Here is an 18140-nt window from a genome sequence, read left to right as displayed (position 1 = left end):
CAATGACGGATTCTTTCATTCTTTCATGAACTCCTTAACTGTAGAATGGTCCAAACTTTTAACTACCCAGCAAACCTATGAAATATTCTTAAATGAACTTGAGATTTTTCAGGGCTTACTGAAATCATCCATAACAAGAGAAAAAAGCCTTATAGATCATGATATGAACAGGATATGTAGTTTGAAAGAAATAGTAAAAGAACGAATTCAACGTGGTGTAGCGAAGGGTGAAACACTAGAAAACATTAAAGATTCCATGAAGACAGTATGTCAGAGTTTAACACGTGACATTGATGTCTACATTGAACTCAAGTATGCTAAATGTGTTGCCGATACATTTTTAAAACATTTACAAAACATTTTAGAAACTGAAGGTTCTAGTTTTGTCATTCTGCGGTCTGAGGTCCAAAACATTTCAGAAATAAAGGATATAAAAGAGCCATTCAATACTATCCTAAATTACGAACAACTTCAGGAATGTGCTACACTTTTAAATTCCAAAACAAAGTTACGATTTATGAAAAGTTTTCATGATCTTTGTCATTATAATTCAACATCTGAAAAAGAAATCGAAATTGACGAAAGAAACTTTTTAAATGAATTACAAAACCATATGAAAAATATAGTTTTTGATATGTATCACACATCAGAAAAACTTCCAAAATACTTAAAGAATGCATGGAAAAAATCAAACAATGCAGTGGACACAAATGATCTACTCAAGAAATTATCCAAAACAAACGATAGGTCTTTGTCAAAATTGCAGAGTTTAGCTTTAAAATTGTCGAACTGTCATTCCAAATCATTTGTTATCTCCCTTGGAAGCCTTTGTGTGAGATTTTGTGAAAAAATGTCAATCAGTTTCGTCACTGAAAATGGCTTGGATATTATCAGATGTAAGGGAACTTTTGTTGATTTGAGGACAGTAAATAAAAAAATTGAAGCAGAACAAGATTTATTTGAAACATGTTCGCAAATTGAAATACATGCAGAATTATATTTTTGTGTAAACTGTGACGTCAAATGGAGAGGTAAAAACGTCATTATTGTCACAGATACACTCATAGTAGATGAAGATATAGAACACTACTCCTTGGATGTTTCTGGCAAAAACGGTCCTTCTCACTACTACAAGAAGGCACGGGATGGAACTGAATCGGACAGAAATGGATTCCCAGGCAAGCCAGGAATGCATGGTGAAAGTGGTGGAAACGTTCAAATTATTGCTAATGTTTTCAAAGATATAGATAATATGACTATCATTTCAAACGGTGGGGATGGTTCGGACGGCCAACATGGCGGTACAGGTGCAGATGGAATACATGGAGTTGATGGCAAAGAGATTTCCGAAGAGGAGTTCAACAAAAGATTTCCTGACGTTGCACACGCTGGTACGATTACATATGTTAACAATTTTCAAGCATTTAAAAAGAATAATTCGTTTACCACTGTATTTGAAGAAATAGCAACAGGTCTTTTTAATACAAATGAATTGGGAATCGGTGGAAAGTACTACTTGAAAGGAGTTACTGATGACAATCATGTAATAGAATATGGAGTTTGGTCGAATGGCGCTTTACTAACTTTGCCAGCGTTGGTTGGAGCTCCATTTAGGCAATCGTATTGTTTTTGTTCCGGTCAGCCGGGGACTCCTGGTACTCCGGGAGGCAACGGCGGGAAGGGAGGTGCCGCAGGAAAAGGAGGATTTCAAGGAAATATTGACATAAGAAATTGGAAAGGAAACCACATGTGTACAATTAAAACCTCATGTCACCCGGGTCAGTGTGGTTCTGACGGAAAAGACGGGAAAGGAGGAATTGGTGGTAAGAATGGCAAAAAGGGAAACGACAGGGCACACATTTGCCCCAGTCAAGCAAGATCAACGAGAGTGTATGCAGGACATCTTAGTATTGTTGTATATGAAACATCAACAACCGATATGTCATATTGTTCAAAGCGAGAAAAATATATAGACATTAGAAGAAATGCATCTGAATATCCTGCACTTCAGAGATGTAAAGATGGGGAAAAGGGACAAAGTAATAACAGGCGTAACAACCGAATGACGGAAACCTCAAGGACAAACAAGGCTCCAATTGTATTCAAAAAGATACAAGAAAGATTCCAGCATATGTTCTATTCGAAGGATGATAGTATTAGCTTAAAAGACAATTTTGGGGCAAATGCAACAAGAATGGATGACTTTACTTCATATACCTCTTCCCAACACATTAGAAAGGTGATTAAAGATACCAGAGAACATGACTATAAGAATGAAATTCAAAGCAAACAACTTGCATCAGTATGCATTACTAAAAAGAGTTCTCATTTCAACGACACCCAGAAGGCAAGATTCGAAAGAAATCTTCATTTAGAGAAATTGTTAATGCAGAAAGTTGAAACAGCCTTATCAGCAGTATTGACAGCAGTGAATACAGTATCCAAAGAGGCATTTCCAGATGAAGAACTTTGTACAATTTTTGCAATTTTAGATCAAATGTCAATTCCTAATAGTTTTGATGAAAAACATTATGAATATTTTCTAGACTTAATATTTCTGATAAAAAACAAATGTATGAAACCTTTCTGTGAAGAAAATTGGACAAACCTACATGTCAACTATTGGAAGGATAGAATTATGATAAACTTTAAGTTCTATTTATTAGAGAAAGTTGGTGAAATTGTCAGACTTTACACAAAAGAAAAAGAAATGGAAATGGACCCGAATGATCCTTATTCTAAAACAATAATGAAAGATCTACAGATTGGATTGAAAACATTATTTAAACACTTAATTTTGAGTGTTTTCAAATCAGATGATGTGTCACATCTGAAAACCATGGAACAGAGTGTTCAAACACAATTAGAGGATCTTATGCAGGAGATAATGGATTATCGGAGAACCGTTTCTTTGTTTCGAGGAAATACCACAATGTGTGTTGCTAAAGGTAAATATACAACTGAAACTTTTGATATTTCCGTAGTTAAACCAAAGGTTCTAACTGAGGTCATCCTTTTCTACGGACGCCAGCACGATTTGGTTGACGGTAAGGGAATATCTGCATCACATATTGCCACAGATATGTTACATTGGCATTACCACAATCCCTGTCATCTTTTCCTTGATTGTGACCACAAAAAAAAAGTTTGAAAGAGTGGAGAAAGATACCAGTAAAACTCATAAATCGAAAATAAACTGAAAACCCCATGGCTAAAAAATAAAAAGACTAATAGACCAATAATAGTACATAAGAATTAACTTAGAAAACTAAAGACTAAGCAACACGACCCAACCAAAAACTGAGAGTGATATCAGGTGCTCCGGAAGGGTAAGCAGATCCTGCTCCACGTATGTCACCGTCGTGTTGCTCATGGTAGTACAAAACCTGTAAATAGTCTAATTCGGTAGGTCACATTCGTGGTGAAAAGGGAAGTGGATTGTAGTTACGACATCAGTAACATATCCGATATCATCTATTAAACGCTTAAACGCTTTTTCCATAACGGTCAACCAACTCGTGATGGCGTTTGTAAATTTTACGACAGGATTTCGACTACACCATTTAGAACTCTTGATTTAATAGCTTCCTTGTGAACTAACCCTCTATCGAGGAAATCGTGATAGGAATTACAAGCCCGGGAATATCGTTTCAATTGGGATATATATATTCCGTATGCAGGCGTTCCTGAAATGTTGCTACATAGAAATGGAAAGTTCACAATTAAGAAGCTGAAATCATCTCTTTTGTCGTAAAGTTTTGTTTTTAACCGACCCTCATTGTCAATGTCTAGATGTTAGTCAAGATATGAGGCAAATTTAACTGTATCTGTTGTATCCTTTATCTCTAGTTTGATGGGATAGATGCGTTCAACAAATCATCAAGTCACCAAATTTTGAAACTATTTTTTATTTAGTTGAGAATATCATCAATATAGCGGAAAGTAAAGTTGAAGAATATTGCTAACTTCGTATCTTTCTTCCTTTATGAAGTCAGCCTAATAATAATAAAGAAACAAGTCGGCAAGAATAGAAGCACAATTGGTTCCATTTGGAATTCCGACAGTCTTGAAAAAAAAGTCCCCCAAACGTAATAAATGTGTTGTCAATCAAGAAATTAAACATCTTGAAAATGTCAGTTTTAGAGAATTTCATGTTTGAATCAGAGTATTTCTTTACGAATTAGGATTTATCCCTACCCAAGACAAAATACTACGTTCGACATTTTTTTAAAACAAAGCAATACTATTCTTTCTATTAGTCTTTTCGCTTGGAATGGGGAATACTTGTGTAAAGTGTGGAAAAGTCAAAAGTGGTAATACTATTACAAAATGAGAGAGTCTTAGATTGTATGTACTCTAAAAGATCTTTGAACTTTCTGAGTTAATAAAATTGAGAATGGAAATGGGGAATGTGCCAAAGAGACAACAACCCGACCGTAGAAAAAAACCAACAGCAGAAGGTCACCAACAGGTCTTCAATGTAGCGAGAAATTCCCGCACCCGGAGGCGTCCTTCAACTGGCCCCTAAACAAATATATACTAGTTCAGTGATAATGAACGCCATACTAATTTCTAAATTGTACACAAGAAACTAAAATTAAAATAATACAAGACTAACAAAGGCCAGAGGCTCCTGACTTGGGACAGGCGCAAAAATGCGGCGGGGTTAAACATGTTTGTGAGATCTCAACCCTCCCCCTATACCTCTAGCTCTTTCTCCGGAAAGTAGAATATTTCATTTCTGATATAATGTAAAGGAAAAAATAAAAGATTGTTTGCATTAATTTTAAAGTAAAACTCAACAAATGCATACAAGTCATAAAAACAAAATTGTAAGATTTAATTGCTTTGTTAGCCTTAACAAAAAGAGTTTATTTACTGTTTCCTGCGTTGTATGTGAAAAACCAGACGTGTTGTCTTTTGGACTACCTTCGTTGAGAAAACCTGCACCAACAGTGTCATTTACCCAGTAAAATAAGCAACACTCCCTAATGCTTGATCTTAACACACACATAAAACCATTCAGTTGCTTTTATTTAGTTATATTTTACATGTTTTTGAATAATAATCTGACTGAGTAAAGTTGAATACGAAATGTCTACAAACGCCATAAAGATAGGATAGTTATGTATTTTATGGCAAATGACGACGGATTAGTTTCACTTGTATAATTTAAAACTACCTTTCTGCGTAGTATTTTTTAAATTTTGTCTTTGTTTTTCTGTTCGACAATGACATTTTCTTTGACCTACGTGATTTTGCCCATCCATCGGATTCCTATCCCTAAATTAGGTTTATTTTGAATCTACGAGTTTGACTGTTCCTCTGGTATCTTTCGTCCCCCTTTTAAGTGTGAAATTGTCAGAATTGTCTTTCAACGAAGAAGAAAATCACAGAAATCAACAGTTTGCTGGCTTTTTTCTCATGAGACTCTAAAGTGCAATAAGGGCGCTTAAACGCAATGATCACGCTAAAGTGCGATGGTTTACATTTATCAAAACATCTGGTGTGCCAAAAAAAATCTTCTTTTATACTCCCTCACTAAATAGTTAAAAAAAAAATGCAATATGGTTCTTTCTGTTTGATAATGAAAAAAAGTAAAATCACAAAAATACTGAACTTCGAGGAAAATTCAAAATGGAAAGTTCCTAAACAAATGGCAAAATCAAATGATAAAACACATCAAACGATTGGACAACAACTGTCACATTCTTGACTTGGTACAGCCATTTTCATATGTAGAAAATGTTGGATAAAACCCGGTTTTATAGCGCTAGACCCTCACTTCTATGACAGTCGCATCAAACCCCGTTATTTTTACAACGATGCGTGAACAAACCAGACATACTCGGTAAAATAGTCAAAATATGGTTACAGCAGTCATCACTGTGTTACAATCTCATAACAAACATTAACAAAAAAGCACAAAAAGCATCTATCAAATTAAAAAAAAACGCATTCACAATTTCGCGTGTTTGTCGTCAGAAAATGTAAACGTCACATAGGAATATACGTCAACTAGATAGCATATGTAGTATCATCCTTTGATTGCCAATAAGACAACTCTCTATTCAAGACCGAATGCCATTAATATATGCAACTGTATGTTAAAGTAGAACCTTTAACGCGGATCATTGTCTTACACCGCATCGTATTCCAAACTATATACGGTTATACAATTACCAATGTAAAAGAATCCAAAAGAGAAAAACTTCGACTTGATATATAAATAAAACAAGAAACGAAAAGTTAATAGGAACTCAGTAACAAACGAAAACCATTTTCTGAACCACATTGCCCTTACACAATCGGACTTAAGCGTGTCATACCATCACACTTTAGCGTGTTATCTGATCGCCTTAAAAAGAAACAACCATCACACTTTAGCGTCTGACACCATTGCACAATAGCAAAGACCATCGCACTTTAGCGTAACCTTAGTTCTTTAGAGTACCACCAAACTTTAGAGTTTTACATATCTCTGATAAGACCAATATATGTTTGACGTGAAAATCAGAAATGTTTGACGAACATACAAAACACAGTGGATTCATAAATTTCCGTGGGTACCAATTTCCGTGGATTGAAGAAACATTGTATTTTCATTGAAGAATGATTTCATGGATTATAAGAATTAGTTTTACATCGTTGAACATAAAAAATCGTTGATCAAGTTTACCCTCGAAGTCCATGAAAATTGGTATCCTACACATAATAAAGAATCCACATTATTTTCCGTAAATAGGTTAGAACAAAGAATAAAACATATTTAATGTAGGTAAGGGACGACTTGCTGTTGTACTTTATTTGGCCTTTTTCACTTTTTTGGATTCGAGCGTCACTGATGAGTCTTTTTGTAGACGAAATGCGCGTTTGGCGTAAATACAAAATTAAGTCCTGGTATCTATGATGAGTTTATTTAATAGATAGTTCTATTTTCAATTTTATCATTTCAGACGTGGAGGCTTTCAGCGAACCAGTCAACGCGGAATCAGATTCCGGCAGTGAAATGGATATTGAAGGTCAACTTGACTCCGATATTGAAATTGTAGAAGAGTCCAAAACTGACACGACATTTTCAAAAGAGTCTGATCTGGAAACTAGTTTTATAGCATCAGGAAATTGTAAAGCGTTCAATGATGTAAACATAGAGAAGGACAATGAGAGTGAAAGTGAAAGTGACAGTGACATAACTGCTTTGTTAGAATGGGCAAAATCAAACAGTACAAACAAAGTCGACGTTTGCTGCATAATAGAGAAGTTACATTATATACAATCAGAAAATATTTCCCTAGCTCTTAAATGTTTAAGATATCGTCTTATTAATCAGTGTTGTCAAATTTCAGAAGAATTTCTATTATGGCTTTTGATGAGCCTATTCGAGAACGGGGAGTGCATCGAAAACGGACAATGCCTACGAATGATAGCCACAACTAAACCAGAGAACTGGATTTTCGAATGGTTAATTCAAGAAATGATGATTCGGTCTGATCTCGATGATGAATTGATATGTAGAGATGTACTTAGCAAGGTACATGGGGACAATGTATATTTTTTTCTCTGTAGATATCTGTCGAAACTTGGCGAAGGAGAACTAATGACAAACCATACGATTGACGTCATGGTGGAATCTCTAGAAACATTGAACCCAGAAGTTGATGAAAGTTTGCTAGCAGTATTGGAAAAGACAAACATATTTGAATGGTCATATCAAATTAAATGGAATGAAAATATAAATTCGCTTCAGTCTCTTCCATTTTCCTGGCAGGATGAATCAAAGCTGTTAGATGCTGCGTATTACAGTAGTCAAATCATCAACAGAAATGGACAGAAATTTGTTAATGAGGTTTACCATTGTGTCAAGACTTATCCTGTTGAACAAAATATATTTCTGTCTGCTTTGAAAAGGCTTTATACTGGCAGTTTGAGTATAAATATAGAGGACTTGTACTTGGTCGAATCTTCAGAAGAAGCAAGTAGAATTTTTGGAGATAACTTTATTCACCATGGTATCAGAACGAGAGATTGTATCTTGTCAATCATGAAAGCTGATTCCAATACAACATTAACGGAGGATCAAGTACGAACAATAGAATCAATCCTAGCTCAAATAAATAAGAGAAGTTCCAAACCATCAACTGTGCTTACCAATACTACGGAAGAGGATGAAGACAAAAATGAATATACAACTCGAAATATATTATCTTTTACACAGAATGATATAAAAGTTTGGTCGCAAGTATGTAAGCAGAAGTTAAAGTCACGTAGATTGCGATTCTCCGAAATTTTCACAGAAATAGCGGCTGTAATAGAAAGAGCAATAACATTGAAAAGAGGTTATGGCCTCCGCAACACACAAAAAATATCTATTATTTCTTTTCTCTTTGATTTAGATGCTTCTCACAAAGGAATTCTACAGCAAATGTCAACGGGAGAAGGCAAAACAATTGTAATAGTTGTTCTGTCCATACTAAAGGTATTACAAGGTGAAAAGGTCGATATTATTACAAGCTCTTCTGTACTTGCAAAGCGGGACTCCGACATAAATAAAGACATTTTTGACTTATTTGAGATTTCTGTGTCGAACAATTGCAGTGAGGATAAACATGACCGACAAGACGCATATTTGTCATTCGTAGTATATGGCGAGATAGGGACATTTCAACGTGATATTCTGTTGACAGAATTTTACGACGAGAACATAATAGGAGGACGATATCGAGAGAACGTAATTGTAGATGAGGTAGACAGTATGTTACTTGATAGAGGCGAGACAGTTTTGTATTTGTCACACGAGATTGCTGGAATTGATGCCATTGAGTTCGTGTACACGTACATTTGGTCACTTGTTAATTCGAAAGAGATGATTGGAACAGATGACGACCGTAAAAGTGTACGTCAATGTATGCTTGATGCAATGTATGGTATGATATCTATGACAGATATAAGTAAATGTTTTCCGCCAGAAAATACAATAAATGTCCATGAAATATGGAACAAGTTGAAAAAAGAAAATATAATTGACAGTGAAGGGCGGTTGCTAACACGGAGCTACGCACGTTTTAATCAACTTGGAAATAATGGTACAACTAATGACGGTGTCACAGCAGGGCATGTCATCAGCATGCTGAAGGATACGGTCAGGAAGGGAATTTTGGTTGAGATTCCGAAATTTTTAGAATCTTTCATTAATAGACATCTGGACACTTGGATAAGAAATGCATTTAATGCTAAGTATATGGAAGAAGGCAAACACTTCATTATTGATATAGACCGAACAGAAAATGACAGAGGAAAAGATGTGAACATTGTTATAATGGATATTGACACTGGGACTGAACAGTACCACATGCAATGGAATTCTGGTCTGCACCAATTTTTACAACTAAAATATAAATGTGCTATTTCTTCAGAAAGTTTAAAGGCTGTGTTTATGTCAAACATTTCCTTCTTTCGCCTGTATAATAACTTGTTTGGTTTAACAGGAACACTTGGATCACAGAAAGAAAGGGACTTGCTAAAAGACATGTACAATGTCAGCTACATTACAATTCCAACATTTCAAGAACCAAAGTTTGTTGAACATGACACCTATTTATGCGACTCGACAGATAAATGGGTGAAATTGATAACAGAGACAGCTGTTTCTCTGTCGAAATATAGACCAGTATTAGTCATTTGTGAGACCATACACTCCTGTGATGAAATAGAAAAAGAATTTAAGAAAAATAGAGTTAATGCTTATGTATATAAGAACAGTTATTGCGAATTGTCTATTCTGAAAAATGAAACAGAACTCGAAAGTGGCTGTATCATACTAGCTACAAACCTAGCCGGACGTGGAACTGATATAAGAATTAGTGAAGATATCAGTGTTCTTGGAGGACTCCATGTCATTTTGACATATTTGCCATCAAATCTCCGCATAGAAGAACAAGCATTCGGAAGAGCGGCAAGAAAGGGCCAACACGGATCAGGTCAGTTGATAATTTGTGAATGTATGGAAGGACAACACAAAACCAACGAAATCCTTACCATTTCACGGATGAAAATACAACGTGACACATCAGAAAATGAAAGAATATCCAAAATACAACAGAGGTATGAAACTTTTATTCGTGCTGAAGAAAGACTATTCAGGAAATTCCAAACGTTCTACGACAAGCTCAAACAGACGCTTATCACGAAACAGACAGAGCCGGAATTTCAAAAAGTAATATTGCAAGCACTACTTGATCGCTGGGCGTTTTGGTTAGACTCTGTCGAAACTACCTTGGAAATTTCAGGAAATTTTTCATCAATAAAGGACAGTCTCGGTGAGTTTCTACAGGAAATAGATGTGTCATGGGTCAATCATGATTCAAGTAAAATGACAATGATGCTACATAGTCCTTCACAATTGGTTAAGGCAGGGAAAGCAAAAACGTCATCGCAAGAATATAACAACGCACAGACTTTCTTTGATAAAGTTATAGACTGTGACCCATCGTTTTCAGAATCTGCACTTTACTACAAAGTTCACTGCCTATTAAAAAGAGGTGATTTTACATGTGATGATTTCAAAATCGTCCGAAATATATTTGGAATTTGTAAATATTTGATTGAACAACGTATAGAAAAACTAAGAAACGCAGTGCAAATAGTAAACGTCATCAGCTCACAGTACACCAACAAAAGAGAGATATTTACGGTATCGGATGGATATGTCCAACAGAAAGAAAATGCTATACAGATATATTACAAAATAATAGACTCAATCGATTCTATGAATGGATATGCCATAGAACCTACTATGTTTGTAGATGCCACGTGTGGTCATCTGAACGCAAATATGATTTTCAGAGATTTAGACACAATGGGAATTCTGTCTCCCCATAAAGTTCGGGTATTTCCCCCCGAAAAAAACACATGGCAATTTGTTACAGAGAGCTACGAGTTGTACTCCAAAGAAATATATTCAAAGCTTAATCAGCTTAAAGACAAAACCCGTGTAACAGCTGACGACTTTCAAGATATTCTTCCAAGTAGGGAGGAACTGTGGATATTCCTGATAGATCAGGGTGTACTGAAAGACACAAAAGATTATATTTTATTGCATGATAGAGACTTCCAAAGATCTCGTCACATAATACCTATGCAAATCATAGATATATTGAAATCGCTTGAATGCAAAAGTGTCGTTTCTGAAATTGATATTAAGAAACACATTTTCTTGTACTCAGATCAAAAAGACAAAATCCTCGCTGGTGCAGCAAGTCTCATTCGTATTGACACATTTAAAGATGATTTAGGATTTGGTCAAATCTTTGAGGTGTTGAAAAGAGAAAAGGTAGTATCTACTTGTTCATTTGCACTTTTAGCACCAGAATCAGAGGGGAAAATGTTGCATAGTAGATTACCAAAGTTTGATCATGTTGGATGTAACACATTTGTAGTAATGGGTGTATCCAGTAATACTTCGAAGGTTATATTCGATCAATTGGTAGCAAATGAGGTTCTTTCTATTGACGGACGATTACTAACACTGGAATTGGGAAGCATTTGGCTGTCTTCATTTAGCAATTACACAACTGAAGTTCGAAACATAGTTGCAAAATACTCAAAATACCGTATATGTACATTTCATCTTTTGAAGGAATTAGAATTACCAATAGATCTTTTTTCTCGACCACATGATATACTATTTGGAGACTTACTGGAAGCTGGCGTAGTAACACCTTTTAAGGTGAAGGGAAACATTTCAGAGAAGGAAATGACAAAACAATTAAAGTTTTTATATGGTCACGAGTGTGACAAGAAAAAGTCTGAACTAATCGAAATAGTAAGTTCCAGAATTGAAAGTGGGAAATGTCGTAACTTTACACGATCAGAAACGAAGGTTTTATATGACGAAGGAATATATTTAGATGAAGGGTTAATACTCGGAGAGTATTTCAAACGCTTTTTTAGTGAGCTACCAAAAATATTAAGTTCCGAGATTTATGACCTGTGCCATGGAGAATTTTTTACTGCATCTGAAATAGAAAGAGACTTGATTGATAAAATGATCTGCGTTAGAAGTGACTCCAAAGATTTGAAATACCTAACAGTTGTTATTAAAAACGACTCGCTAAAGAAAACATCACTGAAGCAAGAATTAAGAGGCGTTGAGAATGAAATTAAATGCTTCATATCGAGTCGACTTCAAAATTATCAAAATACATCCGGTTTTGTAGCGAAGCTTGAAAGTTGGAGAGAGGGTCTGGCTAAATTTGATAATGTTGACACTGAACTCCGGTCGTTAGCAGATAGTTGCACAGAGGAGCAACTCATAGGTCTTTATGATGAAATTTTATCAATGACAAACAACGGTTTTGGTGATCTTCTTGTCATAAAGGAACGAAAGTGGACATTCAAATCAGTTTTCAAGATGTTCTGTATCCTAGCAATAGGACTGATTCAAATAGGCTTAGCACTTGCTATTGAATTCTATTCAGTTGGAACCGGTACATTCGTTGCAAATGCTTTGCTAAGTGAAGGTGTTGGAGATATTATGTTTGCAGTTGAATGCATGATTTCGGGACACTGTACAATGCAGTCATATTTACATCACAAGGCATTGAGTGTAGCCATAACAGTTGCCAGTGCTGGTATCGGAGCGTTTGCTGCAAGAGGGTCAAAATTTTCAAGATTTGGAAACAAAATAGGCGGTCAGTTTTTGCAAAATCAATCTGGAAGTGCACTTTTGAAACAAGGCGTGGCCAAAAGATTATTGGCGAAAGCTGCAGCTAAACGAATTGGAAAGAAACTTGTTGAAGTAGCTTCTATGAAGTTAGTGGATAAAGGTGTCGACTTTGTGATAGAAAAAACTCTGCGAGCATCTTTGGTTCAATTCTGTGGCGAAATAACAAAGAGTACACCAAAGGTAGCATTAAAAACTATTGAAATACTGACAGAATCGCTTTCTACTCTTGTTAGAAAGGTTGGCAAGCAAAATGCAGAACAAATTGTTGAAAAGTTTATTAACAAATGTTTACCTTTGCAGCAATCTGATGTTTCGATGATTCTGAGCAAATTTGGTCAAATTGCTAATGCATTTGGTAACGGCCTTGGTGAAGCAATGGAAAAATTGGGGCATAGTGGAGACTCCAGAATGGAAACATTAAGCAAAATAGCCAAGATTGTCAATGTAATTGGGAAAGGTATTAAAATTGTAAATGCTGTCCAAGAAGTCGGTACATTGAGATCTTCAATCTTGGAAAAATTTAACAATGAGATTGTTGCGAAATTACAATTCGAAGACGGAGATGTAGAGGTTAAAGATTGCGAGTCGTGTGCATCAGCTCAGGTAGATAATGTTATAAAAAAGGTTAATACTGAAGTTACCAAATATCTAGAAATGCAGTTAGAAGACATAGTGGTAAAGCCATTGTTACAAAAAGTAGGATACAAGATAACTAGACAAATAACTAAAAGCATCAGTAAATTGTACCGTTATGGGAAAACATGCCTTCATCAAAGTGATTTCAATCGACTGAAAGCAGGACACGAGTCTGAACTGCAGCAAGCACCAACTGAAACGAAAGACGAAATAAAGTTACAGTACACTAAGAAGCTTCTAAAATTATTAAAGAATACGAGGGACCCAAACTTGTTTGCTGACATTGTGAAAGAAGGAATTCCACTAGGTATACACTCAGTTCAAGCTGTTTCCGAGATTACAGGTGCTGTTATTAACATTGAAACCATTGGAGGTGACGCAATAACTATGCCTCAGAAGTTTACGCCTTGTGGAAAGTATTGTGGGGAACAGGGATGCATAACATTACAATTCCATGTCAATCCTGAAACTGGCATTGGCCATTTTATATCTCCAAAAAGTATGGATGGCGAATCTAGGCATTATGACTGTTTATTAGAAGCTGTTACGCAAGAAACGGGGATGCCTCTTCAAAGGGATCACATTGCAGAAACAATAAGAACGCACCCTGAAATTCGGAGAAATATAAAACAAGGTATCCACGAACATTTTATTATCAAAGGAGGAAGTGGTGGGGTAGTTCATGATAGGAAAAAAAATCCAACCTCAATGGAAATAATTGAACAAGGAAGATTGCTACTTATCTCTAAACAGACCAAAGAAGATAAAATATTAATGGAATTACAGAAAAGAGGACTTCCTACTACACGACAAAATAAAAACCAGATCTGGGAAGAAATGAAAAATGAAAATGAAAACGGAGAAATTGAAATCAGTAGGCAAATTAAAAAATCTGAGTACTTTTTTAAATCACAAAGAGACAAATCAAAGCTTTCAAATAACTCTGAAAAAGCGACAGGAAACGATGAATTGTATGAAACACGTTTGTTAGTATCTGAAATAGCCGAAAGTTGTATAAAGAATAGTCCTAAATATGTGGAACCAACAGAGATACAGTTTGGAGATAAGTCAGAAGATGTTGATTATCTGAAAGCTTACTATCACTGTAGATTTGACACTCGTTATGTTTTGTTCATACGGGAAGGAAAGTTGCGGGGTCATGCTGGTGCTCTTTTCTCAAGGTCAAAGGATGCAGTTTTGGAGTCAAATGAGGAAGGTGTAAAAATAAAAACGTCAAACGTAGGTGGTCTGACATCGGGGTCGAAAGACTTTCACAAGCAGAGAACAGATAAAGTATGGGAGGGCAAAGAAAACCATTTGTTTAGTATACTGAACGGTATACAAAAACACGTTGAAATGTTACCAACAAAGAAACAGCTAGAAAATATGGATTTAAGCAATTGTTATTCACCAATGGGATATCATTTGGATGTAGACGATCACAGAGATAAATTCATAATAGGCCTAGAACGCGAAAAATACAAATTGTGTATTGCTGCTGAACACCTCATACATAGCAATAGGAATGCATATAAAACTCAATCATTTCAACAGTTCGAACGATCCTTTGGTGATTTAAAGAAAACGATACATGTCGACAAACCTTACAAACAAACTATTCATGATAAAGTTAAGAGAGTAGATAGCTTCAAATCTTTTGGAAATATATTGAAGGACCCGGCTCCACATCCTCCGCCATCTACAAACAATTAATCAATCGAACGTGTATTGGTTTCTATCTGAAATGAAATAAGTAGTAGTATAATCATATAGAAAGTTTGATCTAAAAAGAACAGCATAATTGTTTATAAAGAACTATAATATTGATTGATTAAAGAACAATAATATGACAAAAATGGGAAAGTTGATTCTTTTAACTTTCAAATGTAAAATAATTATGTTTCGTTCAAAAATAAAAGTTATACTTCATGCTATCATTGACTTAACTATAACCAAGGTAAAAGTTATAAACATATAGTGAGTTTATTCATAGGATATGTACTTGGTATGAAAAAGAAGATGTGGTATGATTGGTATCTACTTATATTAATCCATAAATTATTTTAATGCTTGATTATTTTAAATTATAATCATTGACACAAGTCGAAAGATAAACCTTTTTATCAACATATTTTTGACCAATTTATTATGAAAGAAAACTACTAAACATTTGAAATTTAAACAAGATGCAGATTAAATGACGGTTTATAATTTTCATATCGCTCTGTTATATCTTTCATCAATATTTGTAGTATTTCAAGTAGCGGTTGTTTTTTTTAGCTCACCTGGCCTGGAAACTATAAACAGCAATAATCATGATAATGTTTAGCAAAGTAAATTCAACAAATAAGTCAACATGACCAAAACTGTCAATAGATCACTTATCCCTTAAGTACATTGCAATGTTATAATTTTTTGTTTCCACTCTATATATTGTCTCCCCTCTATAGTAATTGTCAAATTTAATCAACTAGTCAACTTCATCGTATGTTGTGTTTTTTTCTGACGGTCCAGATTAAAAAGACCCGTACGAAATATTCATTTCAAAGCCATTGTAATTTACTCGAGCTTCTTCTTCGAAAATTATGATAGAATGAGTCTTTGTTTAATCTTTTGTTACATTTGCTGTTACATTTTCCATTAAATGAAACTTGTATACAAGTACTGTTTTTTTAAGTAAAATATATATGATTGCTGTTCTAATTTTAGTTTATTGCTTTTAAATGTAATGATGTAGAAAGTATTAGATTTACCTTATATATATACTCTTTATACTCTCATATGTGTATATTGCTAATGAATGTAACTTTTTACCATATATGTATTTGTTAGAATATTTTGAAGGTGTTCTAGTATGGCAAATATTAATTGTCTGTCATAACAATACAGTCTAGATTTTTTCAGAGTTTCCAATTTGTTATTTTTCTTTTTTAACATCATGTAAAAGAGAACTAATCAGTTTAACGTTGATCTTTTTAGCTCTGATTTATATTTTAGTCCAATATGATTTTCATGTTAAGATTATGTACACTTTGCATTTTGGAAGTGTTGAAGAGGAAAAGATCATATTTATTTCAATAAAATAATCTTAGTGCCTGTATATTTCAGACATTTTATAAACTCAATTAAGATAATAGTAACAACTTCAAAACTGTTATAATAGCAAAGAAACTGCTACAAATATAACACAAAGAAAGCCATTAAGTTTAATCAATCAGTTTTTTGTGAATATTGATATATAGATATTATACATGTAACTTGTTATGGTAATTTCATGAGTTATATATTAGTGTAAATCAAACAGACGCACACACACTAAATGTTTCACGATATACGTTTTTTATATCGGAATACTCGCATGTAACTTCATATAAATATTATTAAATACATTGGTATTCTTGTTTTCAATGATTGATCAGTCCTACGAGTATTTTATTTTATGACTCATATATTTGACATGTGATACAAATCATCATTTCTAGAAAATAGAATGAACAACGCACGATGTGACGTGATTATGCAGTCAAACAGACAAAACTGACCATAGAGGTTTTAGAAATAAAGAGTAGTATTCGAATGGTCAAGTGAGCTTTTCTCATCACTTGGCGTCCGTCGTCCGTCGTCGTTAACTTTTACAAAAATCTTCTCCTCTGAAACAACTAGTCCAAATTTAACCAAACTTCGCCACAATCATCATTGGGGTATCAGGTTTAAAATATGTATCCGTTGACCCAACCAACCATCTAAGATGGCCGCCATGGCTACAATTAGATCATAGGGGTAAAATGTAGATTTTGGCTCATATCACTGAAACCAAAGCATTTAGAGCTAATCTGACATGGGATAAAATTGTGGGTCAAGTCAGGATTTATCTGCTCTGACATTTTCAGATGATTCAGACAACCCGTTGTTGGGTTGCTGCCCCAGAATTGGTAATTTTAAGGAAATTTTGTCGTTTTTTTGTTGTTGTTATCTTGTATTTTATAATAGATAGAGATAAACTGTAAACAGCAATAATGTTCAGCAAAGTATGATCTACAAATAGGTTCTTTATAGTCAATTTTAACAGGTTTTTTTGTACATTTTTGTATCAATCTTAACAGGTTTTTTTGTACATTTTTGTAATCTTTTACAAAAATCTTCTATTCTGAAACTACTAAGACAAATTTAACCAAATTTGTCCACAATCATCATTGTTAAAATCATTTGTGTCTTTGGTATCTTGTTAAAAAAAATGTGTCCGATGACCCCGCCCGCAAACCAAAGTGACCGACATGGCTAAAAATAGTACATAGGTTAAAATCCAGTTTTGGGCTCATATCTCTGAAACCAAAGCATTAAGAGCAAATCTGACGCGAAATTGAATTGTTCAACAGGTGCAGATCTATCTGCCCTAAAATTTTCAGACCAATCAGGCAACCCGTTGTTGGGTTGCTACTACTGAATTTAAGAAAATTTTGCAGCTTTTGGTTATTATCTTTAATATCATAATAGATAAAGATAAACTGTACACAGTAATGATGTACAGCATAGAAAAACCTACAAATAAGTTAACATGACCAAAATGGTCAATTGACCCACGAAGGAGTTATTGCCCTTTATAGTAAATTTTTAACAATTTTCATAAATTTTGTAAATTTTTACAAAATATTTTCCTCTGTAACTACTGGGCCAAGTTTATTATAGATAGAGATAATTGTAAGCAGCAAGAATTTTCAGTAAAGGAAGATCTACAAACACATCATGGTAACCAAAACACAATTTTGTTATGAATCTATCT

At 34.5% G+C, this 18140-nt stretch overlaps 1 protein-coding gene across 1 annotated transcript; it reads left to right on the top strand.

The window, feature by feature from the left end:
- Positions 1-794: 794 nt before the first annotated feature.
- LOC143083074 (uncharacterized) lies at positions 795-16862 on the top strand. Its single transcript, XM_076259264.1, has 2 exons — positions 795-2948; positions 6957-16862. The coding sequence occupies exons 1-2, from the start codon at positions 851-853 to the stop codon at positions 15071-15073; spliced, it is 10215 nt and encodes a 3404-aa protein (XP_076115379.1). The 5' UTR covers positions 795-850; the 3' UTR covers positions 15074-16862.
- The last annotated feature ends 1278 nt before the right edge of the window (positions 16863-18140 follow it).

The sequence above is a fragment of the Mytilus galloprovincialis genome, chromosome 7, assembly GCF_965363235.1.
Source record: "Mytilus galloprovincialis chromosome 7, xbMytGall1.hap1.1, whole genome shotgun sequence".
Lineage (NCBI taxonomy): Eukaryota > Metazoa > Mollusca > Bivalvia > Mytilida > Mytilidae > Mytilus > Mytilus galloprovincialis.
Note: the sequence above shows the minus strand (reverse complement) of the source record. Positions and strands in the feature narration are given on the sequence as shown.

Excerpts from the sequence above, each read along its gene's own strand:
- LOC143083074 (XM_076259264.1), top strand. The coding sequence starts at position 851 with ATGTCAATCAGTTTCGTCACTGAAAATGGCTTGGATATTATCAGATGT. Across the intron at positions 2,949-6,956 it reads CACAATGTGTGTTGCTAAAG|ACGTGGAGGCTTTCAGCGAA; the intron begins GTAAATATACAA and ends TTATCATTTCAG.